We start from the raw sequence: 15,756 nt of genomic DNA, 5'->3' as shown, positions 1-15,756 counted from the left end.
TCTCCCTGTTTCCGATCCCCCTCGGCCAGGGCCAGAAACCGTACGACGTACGGCTAGCGTTGCGTGGGATCGCGGTGGCAGGAGCCAGGAGCAGGAAGACAGGCAGACGCAGGCAGCCAGGTGATCGAGTCAAGAGTCGAGCTCGGAAGAAATCAACGGTGACAAAAGTTGGGAATCGCGCGCCAGCCATTTTCTATTTTTGCATAGCAGACGCGAGCCGCGACTGCCGAGTGCCGAGAGCCAAGTCAGCGAAGAGAACCCAGTGCGTTTGGTGCGTTGCGCGCGCGCGCGCGCGCGCGTGTGTATATGTGTACACGGGATACGGGTACGGGATCCCGTTTATCTCGTTGCGTGTGATACACGGCGATCGTCGGCGGACGAGAGCTGCTCTGCGCTACGCGAGACCGTGTTGTGACATGGGATGACCGTGCGGCGACACGCGACAGAGATCTCCCGCGATCCAGTGCCACTCGCAGAATCGTCCGAGCCCGTCTCGCTCGCGCGGCTACGCGTGTAAACTCTCACTCTCCGTTTCTCCTCTCGCGGAGTCGCGGACTCGCGTGCACGCTCCCCCCTTTATTCCAGTAAACACGCTCCTCGTTGCTCCTCATTCTCTCTCTCTCTCTCTCTCTCTCTCTCTCTTTCTCTCTCCCTTTTTCTCCGTCTCTTCTCTTTCTCTCCGTCTGTCCTCTTCCCCTTCTCTCGTCCCCTCCTCTCCCCTGTCCACCATTCGCTCATCTCTACGTTGAAACGCTCGGAAAAAGAGGTACACATCGCCCTATCGAGGCTTCGTCGATCGCTGGTCGAGCCGCGACACGTAGAAGGGAAAACCAGTCTGTGATAATAAACAGTACTAAGCAATATATATGCATATATATATATATATTTAGAGGTGTAAACTAAAACGTGTAAAAGGTGCGCGCGCTCCCGTGGTATATGTGTGCGTGTGAGTGTGCGAGGTAGCTAGAACGCGATCGTGCGCGTCCCGCGTGTACGTGTGTATTCGCCGCGCGCGCGCGCGCGCGCTCTCCCGTCCGTCTGTACGTGCGTGTGTGTGCGTGTGGGTGTTACGTACCACCGCTACCGCTCGTGTATATGGTATACGAGAGACATAGATAGAGATCGCATCTCGGGGAAGATAGCGAATCACAGGGAACTGAGGGAACGGTACGCCGGTATCCGCGCAGGACACCCCATCCTACCCTCCGCCGATCGACGAAGGCCGACGCGATCAACATCAATCAACATCAACGGCGCGATGTCCGTCGAGGCTGTGACAAGTGACAAGCAGCAGCAGCAGCCGCCACCGCCGACGGCGACGACGACAGAAACGGCGACAACGGCTGCGACGACGACGACGACGGCGACGGCGGCAACGACGGCGACCGCGACGACGACGGCGACGGCGACGGCGACGGCAACGGCAACGGTGGCGAAGAAGCAAGAAGGTAACAAGTCAACATCATTTTGCTTTTCCGCTCCTCGGCTCCGAGACGACGACGCTGACCAACGCTGACAACCGCGACGAGAATCTCCGGTCTCCCGAGATCTCGATCGTTATCGACGTCAACGACGTCGGGAGATAACCTCGCGGGTTCGTTCGTTATGGGAGTCGACGTCGACGCGCGTGTTCGCTTTTTCTCTCTTTCGTAAAACATTTATATTCTCCGCACTGAAAACGGAGGAAACGTTGGATTGAGAGAGTACTGGAAGTGCAGGAAAACAAAGCTGACTCGGTGCTTCTATTCGTTTGTCGGGATAACGCTGACGATTCAAGTACACTCGCTCTATAGATTTGTAATGTTTCGTAGTGCATCTTCTGACCTGTCTGTAGATAAGCGTATAATTAGAACCGACGTGTAAATTAAAAAAGTCTTTTATCACTTTGTATTAATCTTGCTTGCTTCCTTCGTCTGTCTTTGTCATCCTTTTTTCTAATTTCAAGATATTTAATACACAAACAAGGATGGCATTAGAATTTTGCCAATAATGTTCTTGCTTCCCCTTTATTATCTGTTTTAGAACCTATAGCATCGTTGGTAATACAGACTCTTTTGATGACGTCTGTTCTCTTTCTCGTATTACGTCTCATATTCTTACACAAAAGATGTATATAACATGTTTAAATATTTTACAGAATTAAGAAAATTCCATTCTTTCTTCAAAGTACTATATAAAGGATGTAAATAAATTTCTGGCTATCGAGTTAAGAATATTCTTTTACGTGTGTTCTAATATCTAATTCTAATATATCCCATAGGATTTGTCTGCATGGCGTACGTGTGAATCTGTGTGCAGTTCTCTGTGTAGGATACGTGTACGTTCTAGAAGTCTCCCTGGAAAAGAATCAGTTATATTTAAATCATCTTCTCCCCTCCTCCTCCGTAGCCAATCAAGCGCTCACCTTATCTTCTTAAGAAAGCTTCGATTGGTTTGTGAGAGAGAGAGATATCTTGTTTGAAGACGGTTGGAATCAGTCAGTCTGCGCTGTACTCTGCTTCCACGACGGCTTACATATATTTCTTCTGTATCAAGTTGTGCGAGTGTGATATATACAGGCAGCGGATAAGCGGATAAGAAAATTGACCGTATCTAACGTCGAATACGTATCTCGATAACGGAAATAAGCTATTCTGAGGTCCGGTGTGTTCAGAAAGTCGGACACGTAGCATATATTTTTCCTCTTTACGAAGAAACACGGGAAAAACGAGAGTTTATTTTTCTAAGCTGCTTTGCTCCAAAGGACAAGAAGGCCAGAGTCTACCTGAAATCGTTTCGCTGATTCCAAGACCAAGAAAAGGAAAGGGAAAGAAAGATTCTGCGATACTTGGGTCTCGCTGGAGCTTTTTTTTTTTGCATCGATTTTTTAAGGAGAGTGCTTTCACACAGAGACATATCTTTTGTGGGAGAATCTCTTATTTTCTAGTGACTCGCGCCGAACAACGTATTCGTGAAACGGGAATTTCAGAAATTTATTGACCCTCGTTTGCCCTTCACCTGTTTGTTTACATTGCCGAGACGGTTGCGCGAGGAAAAATAACGAACGGTTGGATAGAGCAGAGCGGCCGAACATATAAGAAAGGTATTCCTTGCTCGCGTTTCGGCGCTTATTCGTGGCAGGACAAACGACATTACAATGAGACTCATCGCCGTCGATCGGTTTATCGGCTCGAATTGGTACCGCCGACCGCGGAAACGACCGCTGGTCGGCCCGACCGGGTCTCCTTTCTTGGACATCCTGGTCATGCAAACCAGATCCTGCCGTTGGTTCCGGAAAAATAAATCTGTCAATCCTCTAAAGCGAGTGACCTTCCGTAAGTACTTACGACCGCGTTGTAAGAATCCGCGAGAATTCTTGGAATTCTCGGCAAATCGTTCTTGTTTTATTTCGCTGAGATTTGGTTGCTCAACCGGCGCGCGAAGCCGTCCGGTCCGCATTTTTTCACATTGCACGTATTTCCTTTAATTTCATTTTTTTTTTGCTTACAGGAGATGAAGCCATTATATCAATGTCGGTGGCCGGTGAGGTGACTGACGCTTCGATCATGGAAGTAGGCCGTTCTAGACCACAGTTTCAATATTCTCGGGTAAATATCGTTCGTGCAAGTGTTGGAATTTCGCAAAATAATCTATCCACGATCCATGCGATATATATATTATTATCATCTTTGTGTTTTTTTTTCCAGGAGGAACTTATGCTGATAAAAAATTTGCGATTATCTAGACGTAGGCCTACATTCCTAGATGTCGCTTATAATAAGTGAGTTGAAAAGATTTAGGAAAATTTTAATCTTAAATAATCGAAATATATCGACGTGTTTGTCTCGCTAACCGCCAACACTTTGTTTCTCTTGCAGCTCGCGAGGCGTTTGGGATCCCGAACGCTGGCATTCAGATAGAAAGCGTAGCGATACACCCCCGAAAGAAGAAAGGACTGGACGTGGTGATCAAATCACTGAGAATCATAGTAAGCGACGTAATAATGGCGATCCACGAGACCGAATACGTAAAGAGCAAGATGGCATCGTTTTGAGCCCGCAACGAAGAAGTTTTAATTCGGGATGTTTCGTTAACGTGAATCAGCCACCAAGCCGACGTCCGGAGAGCCCGATTGGCAAAACAGAGGTACGAGTCCCTTTTCCTGAGAGATGTGCGCGTCCCTGCGTCGTGTCTTTCATTTACATCGCTTTGTATTCTGTTTATAAACACACGTATGAAATACTTCACAGGTCAGCCATCGTGAACCTGTTCGTCGAATCGGTAGCGGCAGGATTTTGACACGAGATATATGGGACTTTAGAGCGGAAAATGAAAAGATGGAATCTGAGCGTGCAGATTATGGTTTTAGATCAGGCACGGCTGCTGGTGGCTCTCTGCGTGATCGTGATAATAGAGATAATCGTGACGGAAAGGAGCGGGACAGGGATCGCGACATGCGGGAAAGGGAACGCGACGGTCTGCGGGAGCGGGACGACAGGTTTGAGCGGAGATCATTCGGCCGGGATTATGGGGATCGTGGCGAGAGAGAGCGCGATCGTGGCGACAGGGGAGTGGAGCGAAATGAGCGGAACACGCATCAGATGGATCGCGATAAGGATCGCGGACGCGACAAGAGATTCGGCACGGATCGTCGACGAACTTACAGTGATACTCGTGATATGGACGAACCAGAATGGTTCAGCTCGGGACCTACGTCTCAACACGATACGATCGAGCTCAGAGGCTTTGAGGATATTCCCGAGGAGAAGGTAATGATGAGCAGCGGTAATGCCAAGAGTAAGAAACAAACCCCCGCGCAAAAGAAACGGGGCAAGAGGAATGCCACAACAGAGAAGGATGACAAACCGAATGAGACGTCGGCGGGTCCTAAAGGACGCAGCACTCCGACCGTTATGGATCAACCTACGAACGCTGTGCAGGCACCACATTCTCCGATTTCCGAACAGACTGAGCCACCTGTCACACGACAGAACAAAGAGAACGACGTCAGCGAGAGTACCGCCACTGAGCCAACGTCCGAATCGAGAGAGAACTCCAGTGCAAATCAGAATCAAGAGGATTCGCATCCCGATTTTAATCTGGATGAGTTCCTGAAATCTGATACGTTCTCCGGCGTCTCTGGTCTGTTGACGGTGAGTCGGCGTCTCTTTAATCCATTTGTAATATTCATGTTTCAAACATTTGAGATTACTTAATTTTTTTACGTCATTCAAGCGTCATTTTTTTACGTGTTTTCTTTTTATGTATAGAATGGTGTTGGCTCGAATAGTGGTACTGGGTCGCGATTCAGCCAATGGTTCAAAAGAGAAAGTCCAGTTCAGCAGGCGGATAGTCGTAGAGCTTCCATACAAGATGAATTGCTGAACAATTTATTGAATGACATCACCGAGCCAAATATTCAAATACCATCGGTGACGGAATCAAACACCTACTTTGCTCCAATTTCTCCGGCCACGATGACCAATAACACGACCACAAACGGCGTAAAACTACTCGAAATGTTACATCGCGGTAACAAGCCAAATCAAAATGGTCAGGGTGATGCGAGTAACACGGCTATACCTATGATGAAAAATTGTTCTATTAAAGATTTAGGTAAGACACAGATGTCGTTTTATCAAATATTATCGTCAAGTAAACAACGTAGTACAGTGAAACACGATAGGTATAAATTTCTTTTTAGAAGTTGGTGGTAAAGTTGTACACAGTTTGGAAGAATTGGAAGCACGTATGCGGGGTGGTGCTCCTCCACCTGCAACTTCGACTGATGCACCCCGTGTAAATAAGACTGAAGAAGATCTCTCTGCTTTTAAGAAACTGGTAAGTCGATATATGATAATTAACTTTGCGTTTCACAAATATATCAAAACAATTTTTTTTAGCTTGCTCAAGTGACTGGAGGACAAGCTGTGCCTGCAGCTAACGGACCTATCACCCAAAAACAACCTGTAACTTTAATGCAAGTAAGTTTATATTTATTTTTTTTTGCTATATATCAATTAAAAACGCATATACGTTGCATCTGTTTTTCATTTTTTGTCTTTCAGTTACTTAATTCGCAATTTAAAACTCAGCCATCGTCGATGCCACATCAACCGCCCGCAGAACCAATTCATACTACAACATTTAATCATGTTGGTCCCCTTGGTCCTACTCAACATCCGCATCAGGCTCAGATGCAACATGAGAATCTATTGAAAGTCTTGCAAATACAGGTATGATATATATATATATTTTTATGTTATATATCATTCTTTGTTTGATGATGAATGTACGATGAATTTTGACAAATGACTATATGTAATATTAGCAGCAGCAGCAACAGCAACAAAAGCAACAACAGCAACGACATTCCGATATGCTATCGATGATGATGCAAGGTAATCAGCGGATGCTAGGTGTTAGTCCAGTACCGACGGAGATGCAAATGATGATAAATAATGTCCCTTCGAGTCAAGAGCTTTTGCAACGACCGGAAGCTCAAGCAATCATTCAAGGTTTACAGCAAGGGGAGATTACTAGGCAACATCTAATACAGCAATTGCAGGTCAGTTGATTATGATTATTTGCAATAGACTACACATGATTATTAAAGAATATAACAAGATTTTTTTTTTAATTGCATCTTGCATAGAATCCTGCAATGCAGCATCGCCATCGAGAAGTGCTGGTGAACATTTTGAAAATGTATGGTGGCACTACACCTCGCACTTCAAGTCCACATCCTCATCCCGCTGCCCCTATTCCTCAGGATCACATACTGCAACAGATGCTGTATCAACAACAACAACAACAACAACAACAACAAAGAATTCCGTCTCCTATGAATAACGGTAAGACGTTTTATATGCTCACCACCTTTTTTAAATGTTTCTCTTATTTTCTCTCAAGGCCAATTAAAAGTATAGAACCTTTGGTTTTTAAATTCAAATTGAACGATTTTGTACTGTATTTGGAATGCAGCTTATTGTCCACCTCCGATAATATCACCAAATTTAACAGCTAATCCTAGTACTTTAACGGTACAACATCCAGGTAATACAGTAAAACAATACAATAAACTTTGTATTTTGTAATTTTTTATATTATCTTTCATATATAAAAAAAGTTTCCAATTAAAATTACATGAGAAAATGGCTACATATGTAGTGTTTACATTTGACGAATTATTTCAATTTAAATTTAGTGTTGGGCGATATTGTCAAGTTGAAAAAAAAAATTTTTTAATTTAAATAATTTACTTTTTAAATATTTCTATTAATAAATTATTATTTCAACAGTGATACCACATAGAGTACCGTCACCAAGGGAGATTGTTATGCATACTCAGTCTATAATGCAAAGTGCTTTAATTAAGAAGAAATTGGAGGAGCAGCGTGAGAATTTCCGTAAGCGACAGGATCAGCAACAACAACAGCAGCAGCAGCAACAACAGCAACAAGTTCAGCAGCAGCGCGTGTCAAGCCCTGTTAATTCACCGGCTAAGCAAACAGCGAGTCCGCTCGCTTTCACTCCAACTTCCGTTTTACGCAAAATGACTGCTGATAAGGAACCTGACGGTGCGAATCAATTCTGCCAAGTAGAAACGACCTCTTCTATTACTCCTGCAATTAATGGAAATGTTAACGGAAATGTTAATTCTCGCATGTCTAAAAACAATCATCAGATGCACACCGCGGCTTCTACCATTAATCTATCTAAGCTTTCTGATTCTGTCAATCAGGTGCAAAACGAGACTCTTAAAATGATCTTCCTGCATTCCGCTATAGCTAATAATACAAATAACACGTCCACTTTCGGTACGGAAGAATCGGCATTAAAGACCAAATATTTGTGTCCATTAGAGCAGAAAAAAGACTCGGAAGATAATTCGAAAATTAACACAATGAAGGAAAACGTTTTCCTTGAGGTTAATAAAAATGCAAACGACGATGCAAAAACAACCAAGTCTGATGTGGTAGATGGTGATAACGATACCAACAATAACGATTGTGTCTCGCTTGATGAGGCACTCTTAAAATCATCTGAGTTAGAAACGTTGGTAGACGAAAATAAAATGACCGCATCTACAGCATCAGACAAAATAAAGAATGTTGATTTGCAAAATGCTACTTTACTCGCAACCGGTGAAAACGTCTAATTGTGCTGTTACGTGGATGAGGAGTTTGATAAAGTGCACATTAATATTTCATAGAATAGTGAATTCTTAATTGTTATTCAGAGCTATGTTTTTCTTTCTATTATTTTTGCGTTATAATGAAAAGCAGCTGTTTTGTTTCTTCGTTTAATATCCACAGCGTGAGATGCTTTAGAAGCTTGAAAGATGTCTCTTTAATGTGACAGATATTTTGAAATATTATTTTTATTTTATATGTGATAAAAAAGCACTTTATAAAATAAACTCTTCATTTCTTAACATAGATTTATTACATTTTTGAATAGTATGTTGAAAGATAGTTTTTTTTTTTTAATAATAAAAAGCTTTATCCTGTCTCATCTGCTTTAACTTTCCTTTTCTTTACACACACACACACACACTCACTTTTTTCCTATTTTTAATGTTGCATTTTTTCATCAATATATGAACTTGCTATGCTTGTACTTTTTCTACTTTAGCCGCATTTCTGCTTGATCCTTTAGCTTGCCAAAATTGCATGCGTTATGTTTTACAAGAAATGAATGTAATATAAATAAATGTGTAACTGACGGCTGCATTTATTATTACTCGCATAAAATTTTTACAATTACAACTAATTAAAACATGATCACAATGTGTCTTGAGTGATGAGCATACAAAAATAATTAAAACTGTCGATACTGAAAAATGGTGGGAAAAATGATGATGGAAATGGAAAATGTTGATAAATCATATTTAATAAATATTTAATTAATCTACGAGCTATGTGTATGTATATATAGGTATGTACGTATGTATGTATGAAAATGACATGAATCTTGAGGCCTTTGATTTCGCAAAGATGTTTATAAGAAAGTTGGCCTTGGTAAACACTAAATTTTTTAAAGAAAAAAGAAAGGCAAGCTTTAACATTTGTATTTATATCATAAATGATCAACTTTTTAAGTATAGTCATAAAATTGCTTATCATAATAAAATTGTTACGTATTTGAATATAGGAAGCAGCACGGAGCCACCCAAATTGTCTACGCAAACTCAAGCTTCTCAGATGCAACAAATGCAGTCGGCTGCGGTTCAGTTACTTGCACAGGGAGCTCTCTCGAGACACACCGCATTGCGATCACAACCTGTTCAATCGACATGGTCAAACCCATCGCTTAAACAGCATCCAGGTTTCTATCTTTTTCAATCTCCCGTAAAGTTTCAGAGAAATTTTTTCATTATGATCTTGATATGGATATCAAGATGATTTAATCTAAATGTTGATTTTTATAAAATATCGTTTAAAAGACTTGATAGCAAAATGTAGCTATCATGTTTACGTGCATAAATTATAATTTCAGGTCGACCTATAGTAAAAGGCGGTAATAATAGCAACGCAAGCGGTAATCAGTTCCAATATAATACGGGAAATGCAGAATTTCAACAGCAGCACAGAACGGTCCCGAATGTTTACGGCAATCCACCACGATCTAAACACACGATGGCAACTTCGTTACCGCATCATAATGTTCCACAATACAACGTAGCGCAGAACTCGATTATGAATCAAAGATCAAATCCTATGAATCCCCAGATGAAGGCGCAGCAAGTCCCGACACATCTCGCTAACATGCAACAACAACAACAACAACCACCACCACCACACGGAACCGTTAACATGCAACAGCAACAACAACCACCGCAGAGAACTGTAAATACGTCGATGCAACTTGTCATGAGCCAAAACTATAATTCTAATCGCACAGGTAATGATTCGATAAAGTACGCAAACTAGTGTTTTGAATCAACTTGGGTAAAAAACGATCCCCGACTTTAGACCTTTAAACATCAATATTTGCTAAACTCAAAATTCACCTCCTTATCCTATTTACATTGATTTTCAGGTGTTTCTCCTCTCCCAAATCAGATTGCATGCAACGGAGTTGAGAAATCAAAAAAATAACCCATTCTTGGCTCTCCTTCATTTAATCCTGTATTGACGTCATTTATCCCTCCTTGGATTAAACTAAGTAAACAATTATTAATTACGTTGGAATGCTTTACACTAGAGAATTTTATAATAGAGTACCGTCGGATTATATAAATAATATCGACAAATTATCGTTTTTAATATCTTGCGTGATTAATCCGCATACATAATAATATTTGCCTTTGTTTAAACTAAATGATGTCTATAACATTGAATTATATGCACAGATGGACGGGCGATGCGATCGCAGCAGTTGAACATGGCAGTCGGCCGTCAACCTTCACCGGGCCTCGGATTTGTGGGCAGTAACGGAGGTGACCTTTCGCCAACATCTAATCAACTTGCGCGATGGTTCAGCCCAGAACTTCTCGCTCAAGCTCGGGCCGGCAAGCTCCCGGAGCTTGCACAAACAAACGTCCTGTCATTGGAAGAGCTAGAAAGACTTCAACACGCATCAACCACAATAGTGCATAACTAAAGTGACATTGTACTCGACGTACGTTTCAATTTCACAAGCACGAACGTGCATTGGTAACGCGCTACTATTGGTCGGAGAATCGTTCTCTTCGTACATCTCCCTTTACGTCCGAAGCACCTGCGTAACATCCCCTACATAGATGCTGGATACATGCCGCTAAATTACAAGATGGTGCTCGCCTACGTAGATCTTTTTATCAAGTCTTCGTATTGACAAGAGGTTCGAAGTAACGCCACGTATTTTGATTAGGAATAGAGTCGATTAATCGGTTGAACGGTACTTTTATTTCGAAAGATCTTTCGTCGAGAAACATTGCTGACCGCGTTTGCGAAGCCATTTTTCCAAGTTTCGCGGAATGTTGATTAGAAACTACAAATGTACAGAATAGTATATGATATTAAGAACGAAGCGTTAGAACGAAGAAGCGGACAAGCTTTCTATGCATACGACGTATTGTTTATAAGACTGAAAAAAATGTGAAAATTCTTATTGTTGATCATATGACAAGCTGTTAGAGCTTCATATGCGTACTTTCTAAATGACAACACACGATAAGATCTATTTGCCTAAGATAGGACTGCAAGTTTCTTATGAACAACTCCTCTGTCTCATTATCTAGCAAGAATCTGAAAATTATCTGGCGACTTGAGCAATTAATTTCAATGGTTTTTTTTTTTTTTTTTTTTTTTCCCATTCAAAGTATATTTGTATCAACCTCTTATTTTTTTGTTAATGATTAATAGAGGTATTACGAGGATGTACTATGAGTGTATTTTGCAATGATTCGTAAGTATTGAAAGCACCTTTATATGATTACGTTCCTTAAATTCGGAACAAAGCAAAGCGATATTTTTACTGCTGTCAGCAGGCATAAAAATATAGTATATATTATGTATGTGTCTAATGCAAAAACTCAACGTTGTCGCCAGCAGGAATAAGAACTAGATAGTCGATATGTTTAATCTAGTATTATTTATAGAGTACGTCGCGTGCGCTTGCTTATTTACAATGGGACTTGCAAAAACCCTTAGGCAAATAATACGCGAACTCCTCGAACTTGTGAATTGCAAGCTAGCACCTGATTACAATTACTTACACAGAGCGGTGGTGTCGTATTTAATATTCTATTCGTATTACTGCAAACAATGCGACCTTATTAACACGAAAAGCGAAATAAAACGATGAGTATGTGACATCAAGTCGTACATATATTATAAAAAATAAATATATAATATATACTTCTCGTGTGTAGAAGAGCGCGTGAGAGTGCGATGTCATTATCCTGATCGAAAGTGATATATAGACCGAATACCTGTCTCTTAATAAAGAAACTCGGAAGATACATGGAAGAATCGTTCGCAGAATTAATTAAAGAAAATAACATTCCACACCAGCCAATAAAGGATCAAATTAAACGAGATATCTTTGAGAATTTTGACATCAATACTGTTGCCAACATGCGTTTATTTTCGATTTAATTGTTTATCTCGAGAGAACATTTTCCATGTAATTACACAAAAAAGGGTATATATCCTTTTGCGGACCCGCTTTGAAACGATGATTTCTGTTAAAAGTTCACTTTACATTTCGAAAGAAGATGTTATTGTTTACTATTTAACCATACATTAGAGTCTCATGCGCGAATAATTGCATTTTTCTTTTTTTTCATAATTCATTTAGCATGCAATTATACTCGAATACCTTTGAGAATTACAGCTGGAAAGGCGAAATAATTTGTGCAGTATTTTGCATTAAAAAAAAAGAAAAAAAAACGAAAGAACATTAGTATTTTATATTGTAAGAGAAATATTTATCTTTTTCTTTTGCTACGTGCTTGACGCTTGTATAAATGAGTTACCTAGTCTAATTTTTAAATATGGATTATATTCATAGTTTACTTTATTGCATATAATAACCTTTTACAATCGCGTCTAATTGTATAAGGGAGAGAGAGAGAGAGCGTTGTATAAGGAACTCTTGGTAAATTTACGTATTTGAAGGGAAATAACTCAAGTTCATTTTCATAATAATTTTATGCTTGCAGATAAAATTATAAACTCAAGTTTACGTAATGCATGCAATTACGAAAAAATATCCTAATAATACTATATAATTTTGATAAAAATTACGTGTGTCAAAATCAAAATATTTTATGTTAGGTACAGCGTAAATATTATTTGCATCAGTACCACATTGATTCACACACATTTATTTTCGCCATTGAATCTGGCTGTCTGAAAACATTTTTATTTATGTAAATGCAAGGGATACGTAATCTCTTGTACGCTTATTATCTAATGTATAAAAAATATTCTTTATAATATGGTAATATTTTATGAGAAACAGCTCTTTTTAAGACATGCGCGCGCGCGCGCGCGCACGTTCTATTTGTAACACTTGATTACATTCAACAGTCGACTAGATTCTTAACTGATATATTAATATGTGTTGAGTTATATTTTGTATATATCAACTACATATATAAATATATATAAATATTTATATTATATTTAATAAAATGGAATATATATATATATATAAGATATGTTGCAAGAAACATATTTCATATATATATATTATAATATAATATAATACGAAAAGATGAATGTCGAAAATAATTTGCACGTCGACGACGATTTCGGGCATGGTACATATGAGCTATTCGTAATATTTGCAACTCGTGAAATTTCGAAAAATGCAAGACGGCTTATGGGACTCTATAACATTAAATGTACTCGTCGAAATACATTACATGGTACAAATGATACTTGTGCGTGTGTGACAGAGAGAGAGAGAGAGAAAAAGGAGTTTTGTTTTTGTAGTATTTCCATTCAACATTTTTTCATCTAGCGAACGTAAGGGCGATTTTTTAGATTGTATCTCGAACCGCGATTTATCACCGTAGGTTTACCTCAACCTCAAGCGTCCATGAGTGTACAAAGCGTATTAGAACGAAAAGTAAAGGGAATTAAGTCATACAACCATGATATCCGAATGCGAGTATCAACGAAGAAAGATAGAGAGAACGTGGAATTTCTGATCGCTATACTATCATTATTTTGCTACACGTAAAAAGAAGCGCGAGGTACCGAGACCAAGATGTTCTACGTTTATAACTTTAAAACGTCTGAGGACGATTGAGAAACGCGTCGACTAGCGTTAAAGTGGAAACTTGGGAAACGGTCTCCGGGACTCCGCGTTTCTTCGGTAAACTTGTCGGCTTGGTTGTAGTGATTTTTATTCTTTTGAGACAAAGGACTGCTACATTTTGGATCGCTGCTGCGTATCGCATTTATATTTAGCTTGACGTTTCTTGGACGACGACGACGATGAAAACGAAGCTCGTTTACCAATATCCGGTGGAGGAACAGAAGCAAAGCGGAGAACGTGTGCGACCGAGATGCGCGAGGGGACATTTGATCAATGATCTTTTTTATAAGACGCACGCGTGGCGATTACACTTGATCTGCTTTCATTAAATGGAAAATATTTGCGAGCGAGACCCTCGTCCGATGCATTTGCGGACTTTGATTGTTCCGTAACTCGAAGACACGTTTTTGTAAATAAATCGATTTCCGAGCAAACGCTAAAACGTACGTTTAGTCTGTGCACTGTGGGTCGATGACTTGTAAATATAGTTACTGAGTATTATATTACGTGAAGTCGAGAAAGAAAAGTGTCACAAATAAATGCAAGAAACTGTACGTATTATCCTCGTCACGTCATTCGTCTTGCCGAGATGGCCGCGGCGGTCGCTCTTGAATCATCGCACTTTTATTTAATATTTGCTCGTAAAAGGTCCAAGTCGAAAGATACTTGATTTACTGACGTGATGATATATATTTTAAGTTTTCTCGCATCTGCCAGACGCTCTTTAAACATTTTAAAGCGCGTGACGTGTGCACGCGTATTCATCGATTCGTGTTGCTTTTTTAAGTTTACAAAAACATAATTGAGCCAATTACAGCGAGGATAAGTCACGTGGCGCGCGCTCGAGTCGCCGCGCCGCATCTATAGGAATGGCGGTCGAGCTGCCATGTTTACTCCAAAGCTTTACGACGTCCGTGCGGCAAGGTGAAATTTTAATTTATCAAGTATAGTGTATTTTCCACACTCAACATTTTCATATTGGAACCAAGTCCAGCCAAATGGAAGCGTTAAATGACATTATAAGAACGACGTAATGTGAGAGAACTAAATATAAGCCATAAGGTATATTTAAAAATGAACAGTGTCAAGTGTCAACTACAACTACTCTATCAATCTACTGACTTGAGGCGCACCGCGCATGTCTACGCGCTTCTATTTCTATACGCAAGAGGGCACACGCTGCGGAGTCTGCGGACCGTAAAAGAAAAAGAAAATGGCGAATCACTGTGCAGGCGTGCAGCTCTGTGCAGCTCGCCCGCGCACCGAGAACGTTTCTTTCCCCGCACCTGGTTGGACCCGTTGGAGTTGTCACGGCGCATCTCGTGAATCTCGTCCTCTAGAGGTTTCGACCGACCCCCGAGCTGAACCCGAAAGTCCATCCAACGAATCTGCGGAATAGTGTTTCAGGTTGTCCGCGACTCGAGTGCGAAACGACGTGTGCGTCGTGCGATCAAGAATCTCTTTCGGCGACGTCCGGGGCATCGAGGCGATTCGTCGGGTGTTGGAACGTCAAAGCGATCGACTCCGAGAGTGGCCGAGAGCCGGCCGATTCACCGTTCTCCGTATTCGACGAGGTCTCTCGTTCACGGACGCGAGAGATCTCATTAGAGTACGGCATCATATATATTCTAGCGGAATTAGAATTTGGACGTGTCGCAGGCAGATTGATCCCAGACTACCGCAGCCTCGAGTGTCGATTGTTTCTCCTGTTTCACCTTCCTCCTTCCTTTCCTTCGCTACCATTGTACAAGTCACTCTCGCATAACGCATAACGAGTCGTGCTGCGAGCTGCGAGTGACGTCCGAGACGCGCGTACCGCGAATACTGCGGTCTGCGCTGCGGTAATCGGCTCTTGGATCGCTCGTGAAATTCTGCGCTCTCCGTTCCGCGATCTCGTATCTCGTACGTACGAGATCCGACAGAATCCCCTTCCCCTCTTTTGCGCGCGCCTGCACGTTCCTGAAATAAAAATAAATAGAATCGAATCGCGATGCGTCATTCATAGACGTCTTGGTTACT

General features: G+C 41.1%; 1 protein-coding gene across 6 annotated transcripts; it reads left to right on the top strand.

Annotated features, from left to right (window-relative positions):
- The first annotated feature begins 13 nt into the window (after nucleotides 1-13).
- On the top strand, nucleotides 14-13,392 carry LOC139823678 (uncharacterized). Of its 6 annotated transcripts, none has more exons than XM_071796204.1 (16): nucleotides 14-1,448; nucleotides 3,490-3,587; nucleotides 3,687-3,760; nucleotides 3,858-4,125; nucleotides 4,230-5,132; nucleotides 5,250-5,595; nucleotides 5,687-5,820; nucleotides 5,883-5,963; nucleotides 6,048-6,215; nucleotides 6,311-6,547; nucleotides 6,635-6,833; nucleotides 6,964-7,035; nucleotides 7,281-7,559; nucleotides 9,136-9,309; nucleotides 9,481-9,885; nucleotides 10,337-13,392. In XM_071796204.1, the coding sequence occupies exons 1-16, from the start codon at nucleotides 1,259-1,261 to the stop codon at nucleotides 10,585-10,587; spliced, it is 3,879 nt and encodes a 1,292-aa protein (XP_071652305.1). In that variant the 5' UTR covers nucleotides 14-1,258; the 3' UTR covers nucleotides 10,588-13,392. The 6 variants fall into 6 exon arrangements, with proteins under 6 accessions (XP_071652305.1, XP_071652300.1, XP_071652299.1 ...); XM_071796199.1 differs by having other exon boundaries at nucleotides 5,684-5,820; nucleotides 6,314-6,547; XM_071796198.1 differs by having other exon boundaries at nucleotides 5,684-5,820.
- The last annotated feature ends 2,364 nt before the right edge of the window (nucleotides 13,393-15,756 follow it).

This window comes from Temnothorax longispinosus, chromosome 1 (assembly GCF_030848805.1).
Source record: "Temnothorax longispinosus isolate EJ_2023e chromosome 1, Tlon_JGU_v1, whole genome shotgun sequence".
Taxonomy (NCBI): domain Eukaryota; kingdom Metazoa; phylum Arthropoda; class Insecta; order Hymenoptera; family Formicidae; genus Temnothorax; species Temnothorax longispinosus.
Note: the sequence above shows the minus strand (reverse complement) of the source record. Positions and strands in the feature narration are given on the sequence as shown.

Bases quoted from the DNA above. Each gene is read 5' to 3' on its own strand.
- LOC139823678 (XM_071796198.1), top strand. From the start codon at position 1,259: ATGTCCGTCGAGGCTGTGACAAGTGACAAGCAGCAGCAGCAGCCGCCA. The intron at 5,821-5,882 runs GTAAGTCGATAT...AATTTTTTTTAG, and splicing joins TCTCTGCTTTTAAGAAACTG to CTTGCTCAAGTGACTGGAGG. The intron at 9,886-10,336 runs GTAATGATTCGA...TTATATGCACAG, and splicing joins CTATAATTCTAATCGCACAG to ATGGACGGGCGATGCGATCG.